At 45.8% G+C, this 20094-nt stretch overlaps 1 protein-coding gene across 2 annotated transcripts in view; it reads right to left on the bottom strand.

Moving 5' to 3' along the window:
- The window catches only part of SRP68 (signal recognition particle 68), a 31015-nt gene that overhangs the window by 1361 nt on the left and 9560 nt on the right, over positions 1-20094 (bottom strand). For both annotated transcript variants that reach the window (XM_040640194.1, XM_008693792.2), the window contains 7 exons: positions 19113-19253; positions 10149-10247; positions 7639-7703; positions 4017-4170; positions 3264-3358; positions 2126-2255; positions 608-683 (listed from right to left, as the gene is read on the bottom strand). In XM_040640194.1, coding sequence (XP_040496128.1) covers positions 608-683; positions 2126-2255; positions 3264-3358; positions 4017-4170; positions 7639-7703; positions 10149-10247; positions 19113-19253 — 760 coding nt within the window. The remainder of the gene's footprint in view (positions 1-607; positions 684-2125; positions 2256-3263; positions 3359-4016; positions 4171-7638; positions 7704-10148; positions 10248-19112; positions 19254-20094) is intronic.

The raw sequence follows: 20094 nt of genomic DNA, 5'->3' as shown, positions 1-20094 counted from the left end.
AGGGACTTAACACGCACCATCACAAACGACACCTGTCCCATGTATGGGTTCTAAATCCCAAAAGCAAAAGTAACAACATGTGGGGAAGTTAGTGCTTCCTTCCTGGGCTGAAGTCTGCTTAGCAGTGCAGACAAACACGATAAACCCCAGAAGCAATGTTGTCAGGCCAGTGGCGCCCCAACGATCGCACGAAAAATACTGTTAGGGAGAAGGGACCGCGTAACTGGTTCTCTAAATTCTTTCACACAGGGGCGCCCGGGTGGCTCAGTTGGTCAAGCATCTGCCTTTCGGCTCAGGTTATGATCCCGGAGTCCCGGGATCGAACCCCGCATCGGGCTCTCTGCTCGGCGGGGAGCCTACTTCTCCCTCTACCCCTCTCTCTGCTTGTGCTCACTCTCTCGGTCTCTCTCTCAAATAAGTAATCTTAAAAATCAGTAAATAAATGAATTCTTCCACACAGTTTGATGCCTTCATGTGACAGAATGGCAGAAAAAAATAAAAATCTTACAGATTAACCAGAACGGGAGTGTAGGGGGTGGGAGAGAGGAGGGATAGCAGCGAAGGAAATTCGGGAACACAGTCAGCAAAGAACAGGCACGGGGCTCACCCAGGATTGCTGCCGCCTGCAGAGAACACTTTTCTGACCTCACTTGCGTGATGAGCTCTTGCACGTCGGGCAGGTCCTGTAACAATTCAGAAAACATACGAGCTAGAGCCGAGCCAGACAAGTGCGTCAAACTAACCCGAGCTAAGCAATCCCACCGGTATTTTCATAGGATTTTAGACTTTATAAACGGTTTACCCTATTAAAAAAACAAACAAAAAAAACCCCTGCTAGCTTGGGGCACCTGGCTATCTCTGTGGATACAGCGTGTTGACTCTTAATCTCAGGGTCATGAGGTCAAGCCCCACGGTGGGCGTGGAGCCGACTTAGAAAAACAAAGAAAGCACTAACTCTGTTTCAGACAGAGAAAGCGATGCCTTGGCTTAAGTAATAATGCCTGGAGACAGCAGTGAGGATAACTATTAGTGAGTAAGTGTAACACACGCTACATGCACGATGGGCCAGGCGCCTTCTGAGCCGTTCACACAGTTGCTAATTACATTTTCGTAATAATCCTGAATTAATCTGTACTCTGCTTTACAGAGGAGGAGACTGAAGCACAAAGAGGCCCTGTGGCAGGCTGCAGTCTCTCACCTAGCAAAATCCGGAAAGATCTGAACCCCTCCCGCCTCTTCCTGCCTCCTGGGATAACCATCCACACTGCCTACCTCGACATCCTGGGGCCAAGGACACCCCATCATTACGCTGCCGCCATGCTATTCACACACACCCTCACCCACTCCTTCCCATCTCCACCTTCACTGGAGGACCGCCTCCTTCCCGCACACGACTCTGTGGCTCAACAGAACCATTCGCTCTCTGAAGGCAGAAGCCTGGTATTTACCCCAGAACCCAGTGCTGTTCTGAGGGATCAGGCGAACGCCCAGAGAGCAGCGGCTCCCACGCTGGCCTGACCAGGGCAATCCCAGCTTGCCTTTCTAAACGGTCTCTACTAATAAATCTGCCTGGATTTCTCGGACCAGCTGGTGCTTCGATCCCTACATCATCACAGCAGGCCACAGCTTAAAAAGCCAGCTGTCATTCAACAAGCAGTAAAATGAACCAAACCACCAGGTACTTTCGATCAGCAGGCCCGGAGTAGGGCCTGGGAGTCTGCATTTCTAGCAAGCTCCCAAATGCTGCCGGTGCGGGCACACTTTGTGGGGCAAGGCTTCATCAGTGGTTCTCAACCTGGCTGCATAGCCCAATCACCGAGGGGCTTAACAAAATCCCAGTGCGCACCCCAGACCCCACAGGGATTAGAACCAGAATCTCGGGGAAGTGGGACTCAGTCATCTTTTAAAAATCTTCCCAGGTGACTAAAACACATAGCTGAATCTGAGACCAGTACTTCAGGTATATTTTAACCGGAGGAAAGGCTTCCCTTCTTAGTCCCTGAGTCCATCTGAGGCCTGGAGCGCTTAGGGCCGCACGGCACCCGCAGCTGGCCAGGGAGGACGGGCCTGAGGAGGCCTTGCTGCACAGCTTCCCTGGGCTTGCGGGCAAGGAGCAGAGGCGCACCTTTAAGCTGTTCCTGAAGGCCCCGGCGTCAGAATTTACTTCGTTTGCATACTTCAGGACTCGGTCATACAGGACAAGGGCTTCGCTCCACTTCTTCACCAACACGTAGGACTGAGCAATGAAAAAACACCTGGCGTGGAAGGGAAAGAGCCAGAGTATTCTAGAGCAACAATTACCCAAGATCAAGGCCTTCCTTCAAGTTCAGGCTCAATTTTAGATTTGGAAAGAGGCTTCTTAACCTCAGGATCATGCAGGAAGATCCCAATGTTTGCCGTGCCGCAGCCTGCCAGGCTACCTTCCAGTCTTCCTGCACTGGGCAGGTCCCACACTGTAAAGACCCGCTGTCTTCCACTTACTGTCTCTGTGGCTCCCAAAGGCACATGGTGGAAGACGGGACAGGCACGAAGGAGGAATGAGGCCTGGCCCAAATATGAATCCCACTGCCCACAAGTGCAGCCAGCTCACTCATGCCTGCTCACCTTTCTCAAAAACCAAACCCAAGAATCCTCTTCCTAATGGAAACTATTCCACTGGGGTCAACAGAGCCTGAAGGCTGCTGGTCCCTGACAGGACATGGGCCAGGAGGAGGGTTAACAAGAACGAAGACGGAGCATGCCGGACAGTCAGAGAGCGCTGGGGTGTGAGGGCCAGGGGGTGGGGGGTGGGCAATTACACACCTGGCTCTATTCTGCCATTCTGTGCACACCCTTCTCTTGCTCCACACTGCCCACCTCCAAGTTACAAAGACCACAATTCATTTCAAAACAAAAACAAAAAATAGAGGCTTAGCTTTCTCCTAATTCAGTTCGGTTCTACTCTGGTTCTGTTAACTAACACCTTCTCCTACACTCGTTCCTTTTCCACCGGGAGGAAGGAGGGAAGAGGAGGGAGAAGACCTTTAACGTGTGCTCCCTCACCTCCTCCGCCCTATCCAAAGAGCAAATGAGGTAGACCGGAAACTCCCAGCCAGTACCTTTAATAAAGACTTCCCTTGGACATGCTGGGTTGACTGTTCTGACCATCAGCAAGGTAACCATACAGTCAACGACCCAATCTTCTGGAGTCTGGTCCATGCTCCCAAGGCTTACAGAGCCAGTGGGCAGCACAGGAGAGCCCCATCCGCCTCATGGGACCTTACCTGTAAGCCTTAAACACCAGCGTCTTGAGGCCTATCTCTTTCTGGAAGGCTCGGTCCTCCTCTAAGCCAGGAAGCTGGAGCAATTCCACCAGATTCTGCATAAGAGACGTAACAAGAAAACTCATGAAGAGCAGGCCTCAGACTGGGTTTTTGACAGGAGACCTTGTAAAAACACACACAGGCAAAAAGAGACTCCAGGCCAGAAATAACGGGAAGGTCTGTGAGGAGTGGCTTGGCAGCAGCCACACCTGATGTCACCGCCACCCCCTCTCTGCTACTGAAAGCCTATTTGTCCCTTACGACTCCGCTCACACCTCACCTCCTTCCGAGACTTCTCAGACCAGGTCAGCTACCGGGGAATCTCTTGGTCTGATCTTTCATTTCAGAGTGGCCCTCCGTTTGGCATCTCCCAAAGATGCCTGGATGGTGTGCACATGTCTCTCAATCTTACTCACTGACCAACTCCCAGTGGGCCAAGACAGTGTGGCCTCAGGTCTCAGGAAGTCCCACAGCACGTGGGAGAGGATCTGGCACAGGCGAAGCGCTCAGGGAACACCTGAGGGCTTGCTGGCCTCCATACATCAACATGTCGTGTGTCGGGGCTCCCACACTGCTGAGCGAGAACACCGTCTCTCCTCCCGAGCCACTATCAGCGGCTGCTGCTCACAGCCCCTTCGCTACGCAAAGCTAAGTCATTCCGTATCCAACACATGCAAAGGACAGGCCGTGGCTTCCCCAGTCCTCGAGGGTCACCTGCAGAATGATGTCATAGAGCCGGATGAGGTCCTGGGGCCGCGGGGAGCGCTTGCTGTCGTCTTCCGGCTGCTGCTGTAGCGCCTTCTGCAGCCCCTTAGCCATGTTCTCGTTCCGCCTGATGGCCGTTGACAGCTTGATGTAAGTCAGGTAGCTGGAATGTACCACACGTCAGCTCAGGTTATGCTCAGGGAAGCTGGTGTTCTGAGAAGAGCACTGGACCACAAGTTGGGACTGACCTAGGGGAAGGGCGTGGGGGCGAGGGCGTGTCACTCAGCAGGGCCATTTGACCTGGGCCTCAAGCTCAAGGGGCCCTCAATTCTGGCTGCTATTAGGTGGCAGATCTGCAGGGGGCTGGTATGAGACCTTATGACGAAATCTGATTTTAGTTGGAATTATATCCTCTGTTTCTGTCTTAAAGAGCCACAAAGCTACTGACTTCAGAGGTCACTATCAGTGCTTGAGATGATGCATGAATGGCAAGCCCGTTCCTGAACAAGGATCTGTTAACTGGCTGGCCCACACTACAAGGACACCGAGCTTGCACAACAGCTGCTCCTACTCATCTGCTGACCTTCTCGTCTCAGGAGGTACTAGGGGACGGTCTCTTTGGATGGTTATGCGTACTGAACACCTGCATATACTGGAGACTATGCCTGCTTATTTTAACTGTACCACCTGGAAAATCTCTTTTAATATCTGGGGATAAAAATACAGTAACAACTGAAAAGTCTGTTTAAAAAGCATTTAGGGGGACAGTATTTAGGGCTCTAGATCTCCATCCTACTCTGGTGGAAGACTGGAGGCATCCTTGGGAGAAGATATAGCCTGGGGACAGCCATACATGCACGGTGAAGGTCAGGGCTCCGCAGTGAACACCGGGGATTCAGAGACTGTCAAGTCCTAGGTGCTGGCCCCCTAGCCTTCTCCCACACGGCTTCTAGAACAAGAGCTGCTGGTACATTCTGGGGATCTGACCCACCCAAGAAAGGGCCCTCCAAAATTTTGGAGTCAGGGTCCTGGGAGAAGAGCAGAACCAGAACACCTTCAGAGAAGCCCACAACTGATAAGCCCCATGCAGCAGTGCAGAGTTCCCACCACATAAGCCATATTCTTTAACAGGAGTAGATGTCGATGAATCACCAGTTAAAAAAACATCTAACAAGACCAAAGAGACCAAAACCAGGGGGTGGGTGTGGAAGCAACTTGAAGAATCAGATTTTGCAAGAAGAAAATTTCAGAAAACTATTATTAATAACCTCAGAGAGGGAAGACTTTCTGGTCATAAGCTTAGAATGAGAAACTATTTTACAAAATCAATATTCAAGGGCGTCTGGGTGGCTCAGTAGGTTAAGTATCTGCCTTTGGCTCAGGTCATGATCCCAGGGTACTGGGATCAAGCCCCACATCAGGCTCCCTGCTCAATGGGGAGTCTGCTTCTCCCTCTGCCCCTCCACCCACCCCTGCTTGCACTGTCTTTCTCCAATAAAATCTTAAAAAAAAAAAATCAATATTCAAAGAACACGCACAAGCCCTTAGAAATTAAAATGGTACATGAAGTGAGAAGGCCTATAAGGAAGTCAGCTGGGAGGTCAGGAAGAGTCAGGGTGGAGAGTGGGAGCGCAGGAGAAGCAAGGGCTATCCTGAGAAGTGGTACAAAACACCTAAATCCAAAAATCAGTAAGTAGCAACACACACGTCATTTGGACACATAGAGGTAAATACCAAGAATATTTGTTTAAAGAATTAAAAGGGGCTGCTTCTGAGAAATGGGAGAGAAAAGTCAAGAAATGGATTTTCCTAAAGCTTTTCAGGAAAAGAAGATTCTCCAAGTATTATTCAGAGTGGCAGAGGAATGCAGATACCTCTTTAAAAAGTTTTATTAAAATACAAGAGCTACCTGACTCCTGTTATCAAAGCTGGGCTCTAGTTCTTTTATTTATTTTTTTTGTTAAGATTTATTTTTTTTTTTAAGATTTATTTATTTGACAGAGAGAGCAGAAGCAGGCAGAGGGGCAGGCAAAGGAAGATGGAGAAGCGGGCTCCCCACTGAGCAGGGAGCCCGACGTGAGGCTTGATCCCAGGTTCCTGGGATCATGACCTGAGCCGAAGACAGTTACCCAACCAACTGAGCCACCCAGGCGCCCAAAGATTGTTTATTTACTTATCTGACAGGGAGTGAGCAAGCGAGCGAGCAAAAGCAGGCAGAGTAGCAGGCTGATACGGGGCTCGATCCCAGGACCCCGGGATCATGACCTGAGCCAAAGGCAGATACTTAACTGACTGAGCCACCCAGGCACCCCTGGGCTCCAGTTCCTAACTGAAATCCACGATCCTGACGCCAGCCAGATGTGATGGTGGGAGGATGGATCTGAGGACATGGGGGCATCACAATCTGAAAGTTTTCTGAGCCCTGTTACAGCTCTCAGAGTCTTTTCCAGGTTAGGAAGTGGGCCGATTACTGATTCTGACTCTGTGCCTGTTAACTACAAACACGTCCCTTAACCTCCTGGGCCTCGGCTTTCTCACAGGACTGCTGAATATAAGACATCAAACAGTCGTTGTTGTTTGATACCCCTTGGACTCATCTGGCACTCAATTTGACATTCATATAATATTGAATTCCCTAATGTAGATTAAGGTACGGGGAGGTGATTTTACAAAAAAGGGAAGGGTTAGGGGAATGGCTGAAAATAGTGCCAGGTTCAGGAAAAAAGTTACAAGCAGTAACTAACAATGAAGAGTTCAAGGTCACACGGGTTAGAGAATCTGATGAGAAGTGCAGTTTTCCCAAGCCATTTTACTTCTCCCCTCAAAGTTCCAAAACTGTCCCTCTTCCTTCCACCCCTCCTCAGGGTGAACAGAATGATCCATACCTTTAAAACAAAATGAAACTTGACAAGGTGATTTAAAAATGTATATCAAAGAGCAAAGGGACAGAAAGAGTCCAGCTATGTCTTAGGAAAAACCTGGTGGGGGACTTGCTCCACCAGACATGAAGACTCGAGTCACAGGCATCCACTGCGCTGGTGCAAGTACAGGACGTAAATCAGCAGAGGAGCGTCCAGAAAAGAGCACGCGAGGAGAAAATGGGCTGCATGCCAGATGGAACTGGCACTGCAGGTGAGTAGGGAAAGGATGGTGTAGTGAGTAAACTGCACCGGAACAATCCATCATCCTCGTTCAAAAAGGTGAAACAGATCCTTACACCACGCTCAAAAATAAACTCCAGAGAGAATCAAATGGGAGTGGGAACTGAACTTAAATTTAAAAGGGATGGCAGAGAACGTATGGAACACGGACGAGAGTAACTTCCGGAGCCTGGCACAAGGAGAGCAGTAACCGCTAGGAGAGAGAGGGATAACCAGGGTGGGGCCACAGGGAGCTTCGAAGTTGCTGGTTTTATTCTCATTCTTCCTGTATAAGATTTAAAATTATACGTGCAAAAGAATACTATACAAACGCAATATATATACTCCTGTATGAGAAAAACATGCATATGTACATTAGTATTATTTGCTATACAATAAACCAGAAATTAAAATGTATGAACATTATACATACTCTTTCATTCCAAGAATATATTTTACTACAGTGTTAAAAAAAAAATTATAGCCCTTACCTGTGCAGGTATTGAAGATTAGATACCTTCCCCGACTCCCCATCAAGGGTATAATCTCTCTGTTTCTGTGGAAAGCAATGAAGGTAAAGATCAAACAGATGATCCTGCCCTTGGCTCTGACCACCTCATTCCGTGGTGTGGGCCCCAAAGCGCCTGGGAACACAGGCACGGGCTCTAGTAAATGAGGGGTCCTGAAATATCAAAGATCTCCTGGGCATATTCTAGAAAAACAAGGCCACTCAGTTGTCACCAGCGTCTAAAAACTGGACTTAAGTAGGAGAGTTCAGAGTAACAGCCAGCCAGGCTTCCTTCCACTGCTCCCATGTCCAGACCCAAAGCAGGAACAGCAGACAGTCCACGGCCCACGGCGCCATTTTAGGGTTTGTGCCTTAGACCCATATTCTAAGATCCAACCCCTTAGGCTGTCAGCTCAGCCTTTTGAGGTTGGCTGAACAATGGCTCCTAAAGATGCATATGTCCTAATTGCAGGACTTGTGAAGGTGTTACCTCACACGGTAAGAGACGGGATGAAGTTAAGGATCTCTTAATTAGCCTGGATCATCCAGGTGGGACCAGTATAATTACAGGTTCCTTCTAAGAGGGAGGCAGGAGGGCCGGTAACAGAGAGAAGGTATTGGGACGGAAGCAGAGGTCAGAGAGAAGTGAAGGTGCTAAGCTGCTGGCCACAAGGCAAGAAGGGTAGGTGGCCTCTAGAAGTTGGAAAATCATTCTCTGGAATGCTACAAATGGATTCCTCCCTTAGAACTTCCAAAGGAGGGGTGCCTGGGTGGTTCAGTCCGACTCTTGGTTTTGGCTCAGGTCATGATCTCAGGGTCATGGGATCCAGCCCGGAGTGGGGCTCCACGCTTAGCACGGAGTCTGCTTGAGATTCTTTCCCTCTCCCTCAGCCCCTTCCCCTGCTCACGCTCTCCCCCATAAAATAAATAAAAATCTTAAAAAAACAAAAACAAAACCACAGAAACCATTCCAAAGGAATGCAGCCCTATGAACCTTTTTTAGATGAACCACCACCCAGAGCTGTGAGACAATCCATTTGTGCTGTTTAAAGTCACTAAGTTTGTGGCAATGTTATAGCAGCCATAGGAGAAATTAAGACACCGTGGTCTCATCATCTTCATTACATTCTGTGAGGTGTCCCTGCAACTACTGCTGAGTTCAAGGTGAATGATGGACAGCAACTCTGTACCTACCCGTTAAGTGGCTGAAGGGAAGTATAATATACAAAGTAGCTTAATGGGAAAAGGAAATGGGACCACAGCTTAACAAGTATTTATTGAACGTTTTGTACTCGAGGCACCATGGGCAGACGCTAAACTATACATCCGCTTTTAATATGCTTATAATCTTGAAAAAATATACATAACAGAAAAATAAATATAAAACCATACACAAAATGTTAAAAAGCAATTCTTCATTAACTACCAAACAAAAATTACAGCCACGAGTACCAGATATTTAGCACACGGGGAGATGCTGGGCTAGGAAGGTGCCTGCAGGCGTCTCAGAGATGAACTATGAGCTGGACGCTGAACACCAGACAGGGTCTGGACAGGTGAAGAGGGAGGGGAACGACAAGTCAGGTATGAGGAGGGAAAGGAGAACAGTATAGTTAGTGCACTGGGGTGGGAAAGGCATACTAACAAGACGGTGAGTATAGCAGCTTGAGGCAGAGGACCCAGAGGGGAGCAGCAAAGTATGATCTGGAAACAGACATCAGCTCGTGGAGTTGGAACTGCACTTGCTAAGCCAATGGGCTCTCAAGCAGCGTGCACACGACCCAAAGAGTGTGGTATAAGAAGAAAATTAGAACTTCTATTTTTCTCATTTCTATTAAATGTATAAAGTAGATAACATACAAATAAACGTATCAGAGGTACATGCTCAATTTTACTTGTGGGGTGCATTACCATGAAAGTTTGGCGCTCCCTGCTCTAGACCTGTTTGCTGCTGGCAGGAAAGACCTGGAGAACTGAACCCAGACCAAGATGGGAAAAGCCATCAGACCTCTGTGGCAGTCCAGACATAGGACAAAAGGCTAATCAGAAACAGGGCAGGGGCAAGGGACAGAAAAGTAGAGAAGTCAAAGGGAGAGCTAGTAGGGTTTCTGGTGGTAGGGAAGAAGGAAACAAAGACAGTCCCGAGGTTTTCAGCCTAGATGCCCGAATGAATCATAGGGACATTAAAAAAAGAGAGCACTGGAAAAGTCCACCTGGAGCCATGAATTTGCGACCAAAGGCTTAACAGGTAATAAATGAACCCATTAGGAAGAACAGGATGGAGAATATTTCTCAACCTGATGGAGTTCAGAGGCTTCTGTTTGTCAGCCCATCACTAGATCTAAAAATACTGTGGCTAAGAGTCTGTGCACTCAGACCACTGGGCCCGCCTGCCCCCCCGCCCCGCCCCGGCCCGCCGCCCTAAGAACAAGACACAGACTGAGAAGGACTTCAGCCTGGAGCAAGAGCTGGTGGCCCAGCTGACAATCCTACCTGATCTGGCTTGAGCTCTTCCCGAACGGCCTGGATGGCGTCCCGACACTCACTGAGCATGGATTCAAACAGACGCTCCTTGGTTTCCTCACTTTCAGCCTAAACAAAGGCAGAAAAAAATTTTCCTCTCAATAAGCCATAGTATTTTAATGCGAGGAGGGCATAACTGTACCTTGATTCCCCCCATTATACACAAACACACACATCCAGCCAGAAACATCCCAAATCAGAGATCGTTTCAACTGTCACTAGTCTCCACCAGGTAAGATTTTTCTTATAGTCTTATTCGTTATTCATACGGAAACAGATAGTATATATACACACGTATGTATAAATATAAAGTGAACACACTGAAAAAGAATCTGCATAACTGGTCTGAATCTATCTGTCAAACAACAGATGCTTTAAATTTTTTCCCATCATAGAACTTTCTACTACTTTCCTCCACCATTTCTGCCTCTGCTCAGGACCTGCCCCTGACATCCCTGAAACAGCACATGAGAACAAATGGTCTCAAGCCGTACAGTGTGCCAGCAGTTACCCTCACAAACGTAACCCCAAAGACGTGCAGATCCTGGATTTCCTTTAGGTCCAAGCGAGTGAGTAATGTTATTAACCAATACCAAGTCAAAAATATATTTCTGCTAAGAATCATACAAAACTCCCTTCACCACAGATTGTGCACTTAGATATTTCCTGTGGCTACGCTGAGGTCGACAAGCACTCCGTGACAGTCTCTGCACAAGTTCCAGGGCATCGCCCCTCTGCTAGCCAGCTGGGAAAAGGGAAAAGTGATTCATTAACGGAGTACCTGCCAAACCACATTACAATTCTAAAGAATCTGACTGAGCTGGTAGGAGTGGATTAGAGGCAGAAAGGAGAGGAACTTGTGTTGCCGGCAGACCCACTGTGACATTAAGACATCAACACTCCATTATTATATTTGACAAACATCCAGTCTGATCTCTTGACATTCAACTGACCTCTAAGACAGCCCAAAAGAAAACCCATTACTGCCCACTCCTTTAAGAGGCTGGTAGTGGCTTAAAAAAAAACCTTTTCTTCTCTTAAGAACTCTTATGTTTTTCCTAGTTTTCCCAGCGTGGGGGGGAAAAAACTTCCTTGTACATTACCCAATATAAATCAAACACACTTTTCTACTTATATTGACTTTTCTGTTGCTCACTAACTTAGGAAAAAATCAAGGGCACGGTCATTCTATAAATCTCTCAAGGCAAACACCACCACTATTAATTTACTGAAACCTAAACAGCACTGTCCAACAGAACTCTCTGTGACAGGGCGCCTGGCTGGCTCAATCCAGGGAAACATGAGACTCTCCATCTCCAGGGTGTGAGTTTAAGCCACACACTGGGTGTAGACATTACTTAAAAATAAAATCTTTGGGGCGCCTGGGTGGTTCAGTTGGTGAAGCATCTGCCTTCAGCTCAGGTCATGCTCTCGGGGTCCTGGGATAGAGCCCTGCATCGGGCTCCCTGCTCAGCGGGGAGTCTGCTTCTCCCTCTGCCTCTGCCCCTCCCCACCACTCATTCTCTCAAATAAATAAAATCTTTAAAAAATAATAATAAAATAAAATCCTTATTAAAAAAAAAAAAGAACTTTCTGTGATGATGGAAACACTCTCTAGCTGCCCTGTCCAGCAGAGCAGTCATCGGCCACATGTGGCTACTGAGCACGTGAAATTTTCATTAATTTAAGCATCAGCAGCCACAGATGTTCACGTGTCTAGTGTACTCAACAGCGCAGAGAAACGCTTCCCATAACACACCGTTAAGCAGCACTTCAAGTCAGCAAGACTGTTTGTGATAACTCCCAAGTCAAACTTGCCGGCCAATGTTCTGAAGTACAAATCCTGTGGACTGTTGAAACAGCCATGAAACAGTTAACAGCTGGAATCGGATCTGTGAATAGACGCGGCAGCAGGTGCGTGCACGCGTGCGCACGCACACACACACACACACACACACACACACATGCACGCGTCCACGCTGTTAGCAGGCAGGATAAGCTCATGCATCAGTTCTGATGTCATGCAATCCAGCAGATATGCCACCAACACCACTTTAAGAAGGGTGCGGTTCGACGTTTGGAGCAAGGGGTACATAGAATAAGAGAAGAGTAAACCTCATTTCACCAGCTACACAGGATTTGTCTGCTTTCCTGTAGAGAGTGCAGCTCAAATAAAAAAACCCTAAAATGATGCAAAATGCTAAACCTCTTTACTGCCATTATTACTCTCATTTCCTTGGAATAAGGTCATCTCGGCGTCAAGGTGCTGAACATAAGCAAACTTTCCCTCTGCTTCCACAGAAGTCTAAGTTCCACTGGGATCTTTATCGAAGACTGAACCCACACCGCAGGAAAAAGCCCATCAGAAGGGGAAGGCCTCGGTCAGTTGGGTTTTCTGCCACTCACACTGCCCAGTGACTCAGAGATCACTCATTTTTGCAGCAGAACTTCTCAGAGTTCTCCCTGGGCTGGACAAAATGTCTCCAAACAGGGAGCCTGAAATGTACTGTGCTTTCACTAGTATTTACATACCTATCTTGGAGGCTAAAATCATCCTGAAAATAAAATGGAATAAGAACACCTCTCTACATGCAGAGGCAGGATTCCTCAGCATCTACACGCAGACCTCCCAAGTCAGCCACGGAACCGACAAGAATGTGCTCCTCAACCCATGTGGCAAACTCCCTGCGTAAGAATTTGTGGTCTGCCTGCACTTTTTTCCAGGTGTGCCTATGAGACAGAGAAATCTTCAGCCCGGAAGTAATGTGTTACTTGGACCTAATAAATAAAAACAAATTCTAGATCAATTTTTATAAAACTTGGAACACTCCAGGACGTGCTTTGTGACAGCCTCAAGACGTGTCTCAAGGACCTGTACAGAAGAAAACCAGCTGCTGTGTTTCCTGAGGTAGAGACCCCCTGCTGTTCAAAAGCCTTTCCAGATTGTTTTCACTTGTCTACAAAGACTGCTGGAAGGTGGCGGTGTGACTAACAGACAGACAAGGCGAGTCTGACCACATTCTCCACCACACCCGTAGGAGAACCAAGGGAATGGGAATCAAGCCTTCCCCAGGACACTAAGGTCCAGAAAACAACACATGGACATCTGGTAAAGGAGAATACAAACCTCACTTAAGAACAGCTTTTCTTTTCTTTTTCTTTTCTCTCTCTTTTTTTTTTTTTAATAGAGAAGGACGAATGGTCTCCCTTTCACTCGCGCATTGAAGTATTAACCATAACCCAAGGATAAAATTCATCAAACCTGCCATCTTCTCCGAAAGAGCTGCCTGACAACATCCTCACAATCAACCACCAGTGACAAGTTAGGAATAATCAAGTGTTAATAAAGCAAAATAGAAACAAATTATAAAGTAAGGCAATTACTTAGCCCTTGAAGACATAAAACCTGGCTCAGGAGACCAAGAATTTTGCAACTGGATTTTGGCAGCAGATTAATTCCCTGCTTCAGTCTTTTCAGTCTAACACTTTATCTCCCTGAATTATTTCTTCCTTCTATGCTTTTCAGTAAACTGCTGTTCTAGTATTTAAATGTCATAAAACGTCTACAAGCACGCATATACTGGGCCTACCAAATTCTTGCATTCCAGTCCCTACAGGGGAGGCAATACCAACACCAGCTAGGTGAAGATACATGAAGGGGCACCTGACCGGCTCAGTCGGTGGAACACGCTACTCTTGATCTCTCGGTTATGGGTTCGAACCCCAAGTTGGGTGTGGACATTACTTAAAAATAAAATCTTTAAGAAGAAAAAAAGAAACATTGAAACCAAGAGCCCTGCATCTCCAAGGCACAGCTCTTGGTTCCCAGGGGAGGAAACAACGCCACATAATGAGAATGGGCAAGGTGGAGAAGACCTGTGTGACATCCGGCCAAATAATCTGGTAGTGGCACCAAGGGGCACATGGTTCTTCCTGGGATTAACTTCAAATGGCCAGAGGGCATTTTCCCTAGTTAATAATCCATGCTTGATTCAATTCAACAGACATTTAATCAGCTACAGTGCTGGACCGACTTCTAAGGATTTAACTGAACTTTATCTCATACTGTACTTGAATTATTTTACTTACCAGTAGACCTGATATACATGTGTGCGTAGAACAGTAGGCACTGAACTGTTTCAATGTTAAAACCTTACCGGGGTTCCCTGGGATTGACACACATTTTGTTTGATCTACACCTTCTACGTCTACCACATTACTTAAAGACCTCTGATACTCAGAAGTGACCCTAATGCACCGTAAGATCCTCAACAGCCAGACAGAACTGTATTCACTACAATCAGCACACTAACTAGGCACTTAATAGAGGCTAACACCACACATCCTACAAACCCTGAAATGATAAGGAAATACTCTAAACTTTGTCAATAAAGTCAACAATGTACATGAAATTAATAAATGCCTTTTAAAAGTAACACTCACCCAAAGGACACAAGATGAAACAGAAAATCTGAGTAGCTCTTTATCTCATAAAGGAATTATATTTGTTTAAAACAAGCAAAAACAGGGGCACCTGGGTGGCTCAGTTGTTGGGCATCTGCCTTCGGCTCAGCACGTGATCCCGGCGTTCTGGGATCGAGCCCCACATCGGGCTCCTCTGCTGGGAGCCTGCTTCTTCCTCTCCCACTCCCCCTGCTTGTGTTCCCTCTCTTACTGCCTGTCTCTCTCTCTCTGTCAAATAAATAAATAAAATCTTAAAAAAAAAAAAAAGCAAAAACAAATTTTAAAAACCTTCCTGTAAATATCAAATCACTGTTATACACCCGAAACTAATGTTTTATGTCAGTTATATCCAATTCCAAAAAAGAAAAAACCCTTCATACAAAAAAAACCTCTAGGCCCAATAGTTTCGCTGGTGAATTACAATAAACATCTGAGAAAGAAAAACACTGATATTACATAAATTCTTTCAGAAACAAGGAAGATCTCTAAACTCGTTTTATGAGGTATGTATAACCCTGATACCAAATCCAGAAAAAAGACATTATAGAAAATTATAAGCCACTTCCTCATAAAAATAGATGCAAAATTCTTAAATATTAACAAATGAAACCTAGCGATGTCTAAAAAGTACTATGATATACCATAACCAAGTGAGATTACCTCAGATATACAAGATTTAACACTGAAAATTAAAGTAATTCACGTTAATAGCCTTCAAATATTCCTTCCTCTTCAGCCTTTACTCTCAAACTGAAAGATGTGAAACTGTCCTCATTATGGCTCCTTCTAACCCTTTGCTTTCTTACAGCCTTCACACACTCCACTGTATTCCATGAACAGCAATTACACACCCATACGCTATTCCCGCTTGCCAAAGCCTCTTAATTTTCTTTCATCTCTTCATAAATGTCTGATAAATCATTAAGATTTGTAGAGCTATTCAGGGGCACTGGGGTGGCTCAGTCAGTTAAGCGTCTGTGTTCGGCTCAGGTCATGATCCCAGAGTCCTGGGATCAAGTCCCACACTGGGCTCCCTGCTCAGCGGGGAGTCTGCTTCTCCCTCTGCCCCTCCCCCTGCTCGTGCTTGCTCTTGCCAAGCGCTCTCAAACAAAATCTTAAAAAAAAAAAAAAAGAAGAAGAAGAAGAGAAAAGAAAAAGATTTGTAGAGCTATTCAAAGCATGGTCCTGGGACCAGCAGAATTAGCATCATATGGGAACTTACAAAAGAAGGAAATTCTTGGGCCCCAACACAGACTTACTAAATCAAAATCTCTGGGGAGTGGGGCCTTGAGTATTTTTTTTAATGATTTTATAATTTTTTTCATCAGTGTACTCTTTTCCCATCCTGCCCACCCACCTCCTCTCTGGTATATCCTAGTTTCTATATATTATAATCTATGTTATATACTGTATTCCTATAATAAAGTATCCTAGAGAAGAGAAAACATGTAGAAAATCATATGGAAAATACATTCACAGCACTGTATTATATTTATCAAAAGAATGTCCACCTATAAGTGGACGTGCACAATTCAAACCTGTGTTGTTCAAGAGTCAACTGTATTTTTTTTTAATCTATTCAATGTTGGAGTAACATTGCTGTTCTGTTTTTTTTGTTTTGTTTTAAGTAAGCTCCACGCCCAACACAGATCTTGAATTCAGGACCCTGAGATCAAGAGTTGCACGTGCCACCGACTGAGACAGCCAGGTACCCCAACACTGCCGTTTTTTTCTTGCCAATACTACCAAAATTTTGGCCAATCTTGAACAACTTTAGAAGGAGCAGCTATGGGGCGCCTGGGTGGCTCAGTCAGTTAGGCATCCAACTCTTGGTTTCAGCCCAGGTCGTGATCTCAGGGTCCAGGGTCATAAGACTGAGCCCCTGTGTTGGACTCCTTACTCAGTAAGGAGTCGGCCTGAGATTCTCTCTCCCTCTCCCTCTGCCCCTCCTCCTGGAGAGCACACTCTCTAATAAATAAATCCTTAAAAAAAAAAAAAAAATGGAGCAACTACGACCTGAAGACCCAGAAGTCAACCCTTTAAATATGCTAACACTCGAATCTGAGAGTAATGCTTTTAAAAATGTACAAAGCTCAACTAGTCATCACATGACTGAAATGATTCTCAGTTTTAAAAGCAATGGCTTGGGGCGCCTGGGTGGCACAGCGGTTAAGCGCCTGCCTTTGGCTCAGGGCGTGATCCCGGCGTTATGGGATCGAGCCCCACATCAGGCTCTTCCGCTATGAGCCTGCTTCTTCCTCTCCCACTCCCCCTGCTTGTGTTCCCTCTCTCGCTGGCTGTCTCTGTCAAATAAATAAATAAAATCTTTAAAAAAAAAAAAAATAAATAAATAAAAGCAATGGCTTCACAAGCAGTTGTAAAAAGCTTTTACCTCGTCATTTAATTTAGCTCAAGCTGATTTCATGAATAAGGCAAAAAGATCTCCCCCACGTGGGTTTTATTAAGATTACATTAGTTATTCACCAAACCCAAGTGAAATGATGCTGTTACTAGCCTTCCTGATATGTGGAAAAGTTCAAGAACACAAGTTTTGGAGTCAAAAGGGCATGGTTTACAGGCAAGCACTCCCTTCTATCAAACGTGTATGGCTGTGGACAAGTTATATGGTCTCTCTCAGATCTGTTTTCCCATCTGTACAATGAGAGTAAACACCCACCAATATGATTAAAAAGGTAAAAACATGAAAGCTTTAAACAGCGCATCTGGGACATTAAGGAGGACTGTTACCCTCCTTTGCTCATCTCCGTGGTGTCTCTGTCCAGGTGACCACCGTGTATTTTTAAATTTTGTGAACTGATACATAAGACCACGGAAAATCCTTACAATACGCTAAGAAAAACAGGACTCAAAATGAGATCGCAGTATGGTTTCAACAAGTAAAAAAACACATAACATCGCTCATGAACATGAAAAAGACTAAAAGGAAACACAGTGTTGGCCTTTTTATGAGCATAACGCCACATCAATGAAGGTATATGGGAAGCGGGACTTAAAAACATTTAATTTTTCTAAACTTTAAGCTAAATAAACTTAAAATTAATAAACGTTAGCTTTCCTTGTCCTTTACCTAATATATGTCTGTAGCCCCATTCCCAAGGAGCTCCCTCCCCTTTAATCTGCCCCGTGGGCTTCCCCCAAACCCGACCACAGCCAGAACTCCTGCCCCACTGTCACTGATGGCCGCTCTTCTCTTCCAGAACATACCACTTTGAAGCCAAAGAATTAACCCAACCAAAAAGCTCAAGGGCTGCTACAAGAATCGTAGTCCAGAAGAGACACTATCATACAACAGTGCTGATGAAATGCTCTCCAGAAAAGCTTCTCGGTCTTTTTTTTTTTTTTTTTTTAAGATTTTTATTTATTTATTCAACAGAGATAGAGACAGCCAGCGAGAGAGGGAACACAAGCAGGGGGAGTGGGAGAGGAAGAAGCAGGCTCATAGCGGAGGAGCCTGACGTGGGGCTCGATCCCATAACACCGGGATCACGCCCTGAGCCAAAGGCAGACGCTTAACCGCTGTGCCACCCAGGCGCCCCAAGCTTCTCGATCTTTTAAAGAACAAATCAACTTACTAGTATTGCTCTCGTCTTCTGCCCTTTAAGCAAATGGAAGAGAAACGCGAGTAGCAATACACAATCCAGACAGAGGCACAAAGTTCTCTCACCGTGGAAAGCTGTCCTCAACCCAGAGTAGCTACTTTGAAACAAGTCACTGAAAAGTTTGGACGCTAAGACAACTCATAAGCACAACTAACAAAGCACTCCCACGTATGAATTATTCAGGGTGCATGGCTTACTGCAAAGTGGCAGGAAACGCCCCTGGGGCAGGCTGCAGACATGCTCAGCAGCTGGGTGTTTTTTCTTTTTAGCTGCTCTTCACCTCATGGAGGAAGAGATCCACAAAGTGCCCTCATCGCTATCTACTTCGTACAAACCAAGATCGCCAGGATCTTTCATCTTCTGGAGCTTGCTCAGTTGTTCATACTCACAAACAGGTAACAATTATGTCCGTAAGCAACGTCAGGTAGTGCCGCTCTGCAGGAACATGGCACAAATACCGCAGGTAAAACGACCAGTCCGGCTTAGCCAGACTCTCCTGAAAAGGCTCCGGAATGAGAGGGGCCCCTTTAGAAGGCTAGGACAAGAGGTCAGACAGACACAAGTCAGGCTGCGGCACCACCTGCTGGGCCGGACGGGACCCCCTGCATTAAGCCAGCCTCTCACCGCTCCCATTTCCATGTCCGCGTCCAGGACTGCCACTGCCCATTTCTTTGCCCTCCCAATGCAAGAACTCTACTGCGAGCTCAGCTTTTACAATAACTTGGTGACCAAATCCCAAGTAGCGTTAAGACAAATTTTTGTTTTGTGAGAAATAAGCAGCCACCTACATCGTAAACACACAAGGACAACTTCAGACACGCACGGAAGAGAACGGGCAGCTGCTTCTCACCTGGGCAACGGCTGCTTCATTATCAGCCAATCCCAATAAAAAGATCCTCACTTTGTCGATCTTCACTGGGACCGTTCTCCCTCTCCACTCCACTTCGCTCATGGTGGCTGCCTGTTTGGCCCGAGTCTGAGTGATCAACGCCTGGAAAGTAGTTTTCAAAAGTCAAAGCTTTAATTTCTGGTGGTGAAAGGAACAAAGAACTATTAGTTGTCTCTGTATAACTAACATATTATGCCTTACGAAGTACTACATAAATTGTATTTAAATTCCTCCTTGGTATCATCTATCTTAGCTTATAGAAACTCAAACATTAAAAGGACGTAACAGAAGGTTAGAAAGAGTAACAATGGGGCGTCTGGTTGGCTCAGTCGGTAGACCATGTGACTCTTGGCCTCGGGGTAGTAAGTTCAAGCTCCACATTGGATGTGGAGCCTACTTAGAATAATAATGATAAAAATTTTTTTAAAAACTTGAAAAAATTAAAAAGACCAACAATAAGTTTCGGTAATGGCGTAGGAGAGAAACGTTATCTGTATGTGCTATAAGCAAAAACGTAAACTAGTAGAAACTTAAAGCTTTTGTCAATATGAATCAAAAGGTTCCAAAATATTCAATCCCATGCTTAGGAGTGGATCCTAAGGAAAGAACTAAGAATGTGTACAAAACCATGGATACTCATGGTAATACTATTTATCACATAATCAACAACAGTGAAGTGCTCACGTGAAGCAGAGCTCGGTACGACAGAGCACCCTGTGGCTAACAAAACATGACAGTGTAAGAATATTTACTGAAGTGAAAAAAAAGAACACTTGAGACGTTATATTTAAAAAGCACGTTACTAAACAGTATATACTGAGATCCCATTTAAAAAATATATGCCTTTTTCGGGCAACTGTGTGGTTCAGTCAGCTGGGCGTCCGACTCTTGGTTTCAGCTTAGATTGTGGTCTTGGGGTCATGGGATCAAGCCCTGCGTCAGG

This window comes from Ursus maritimus, unplaced genomic scaffold (assembly GCF_017311325.1).
Source record: "Ursus maritimus isolate PB19 unplaced genomic scaffold, ASM1731132v1 scaffold_24, whole genome shotgun sequence".
In the NCBI taxonomy this organism is placed as follows: Eukaryota; Metazoa; Chordata; class Mammalia; order Carnivora; family Ursidae; genus Ursus; species Ursus maritimus.
The sequence above is the reverse complement of the archived record's forward strand: the minus strand, read 5'-3'. Positions and strand labels throughout refer to the sequence as shown.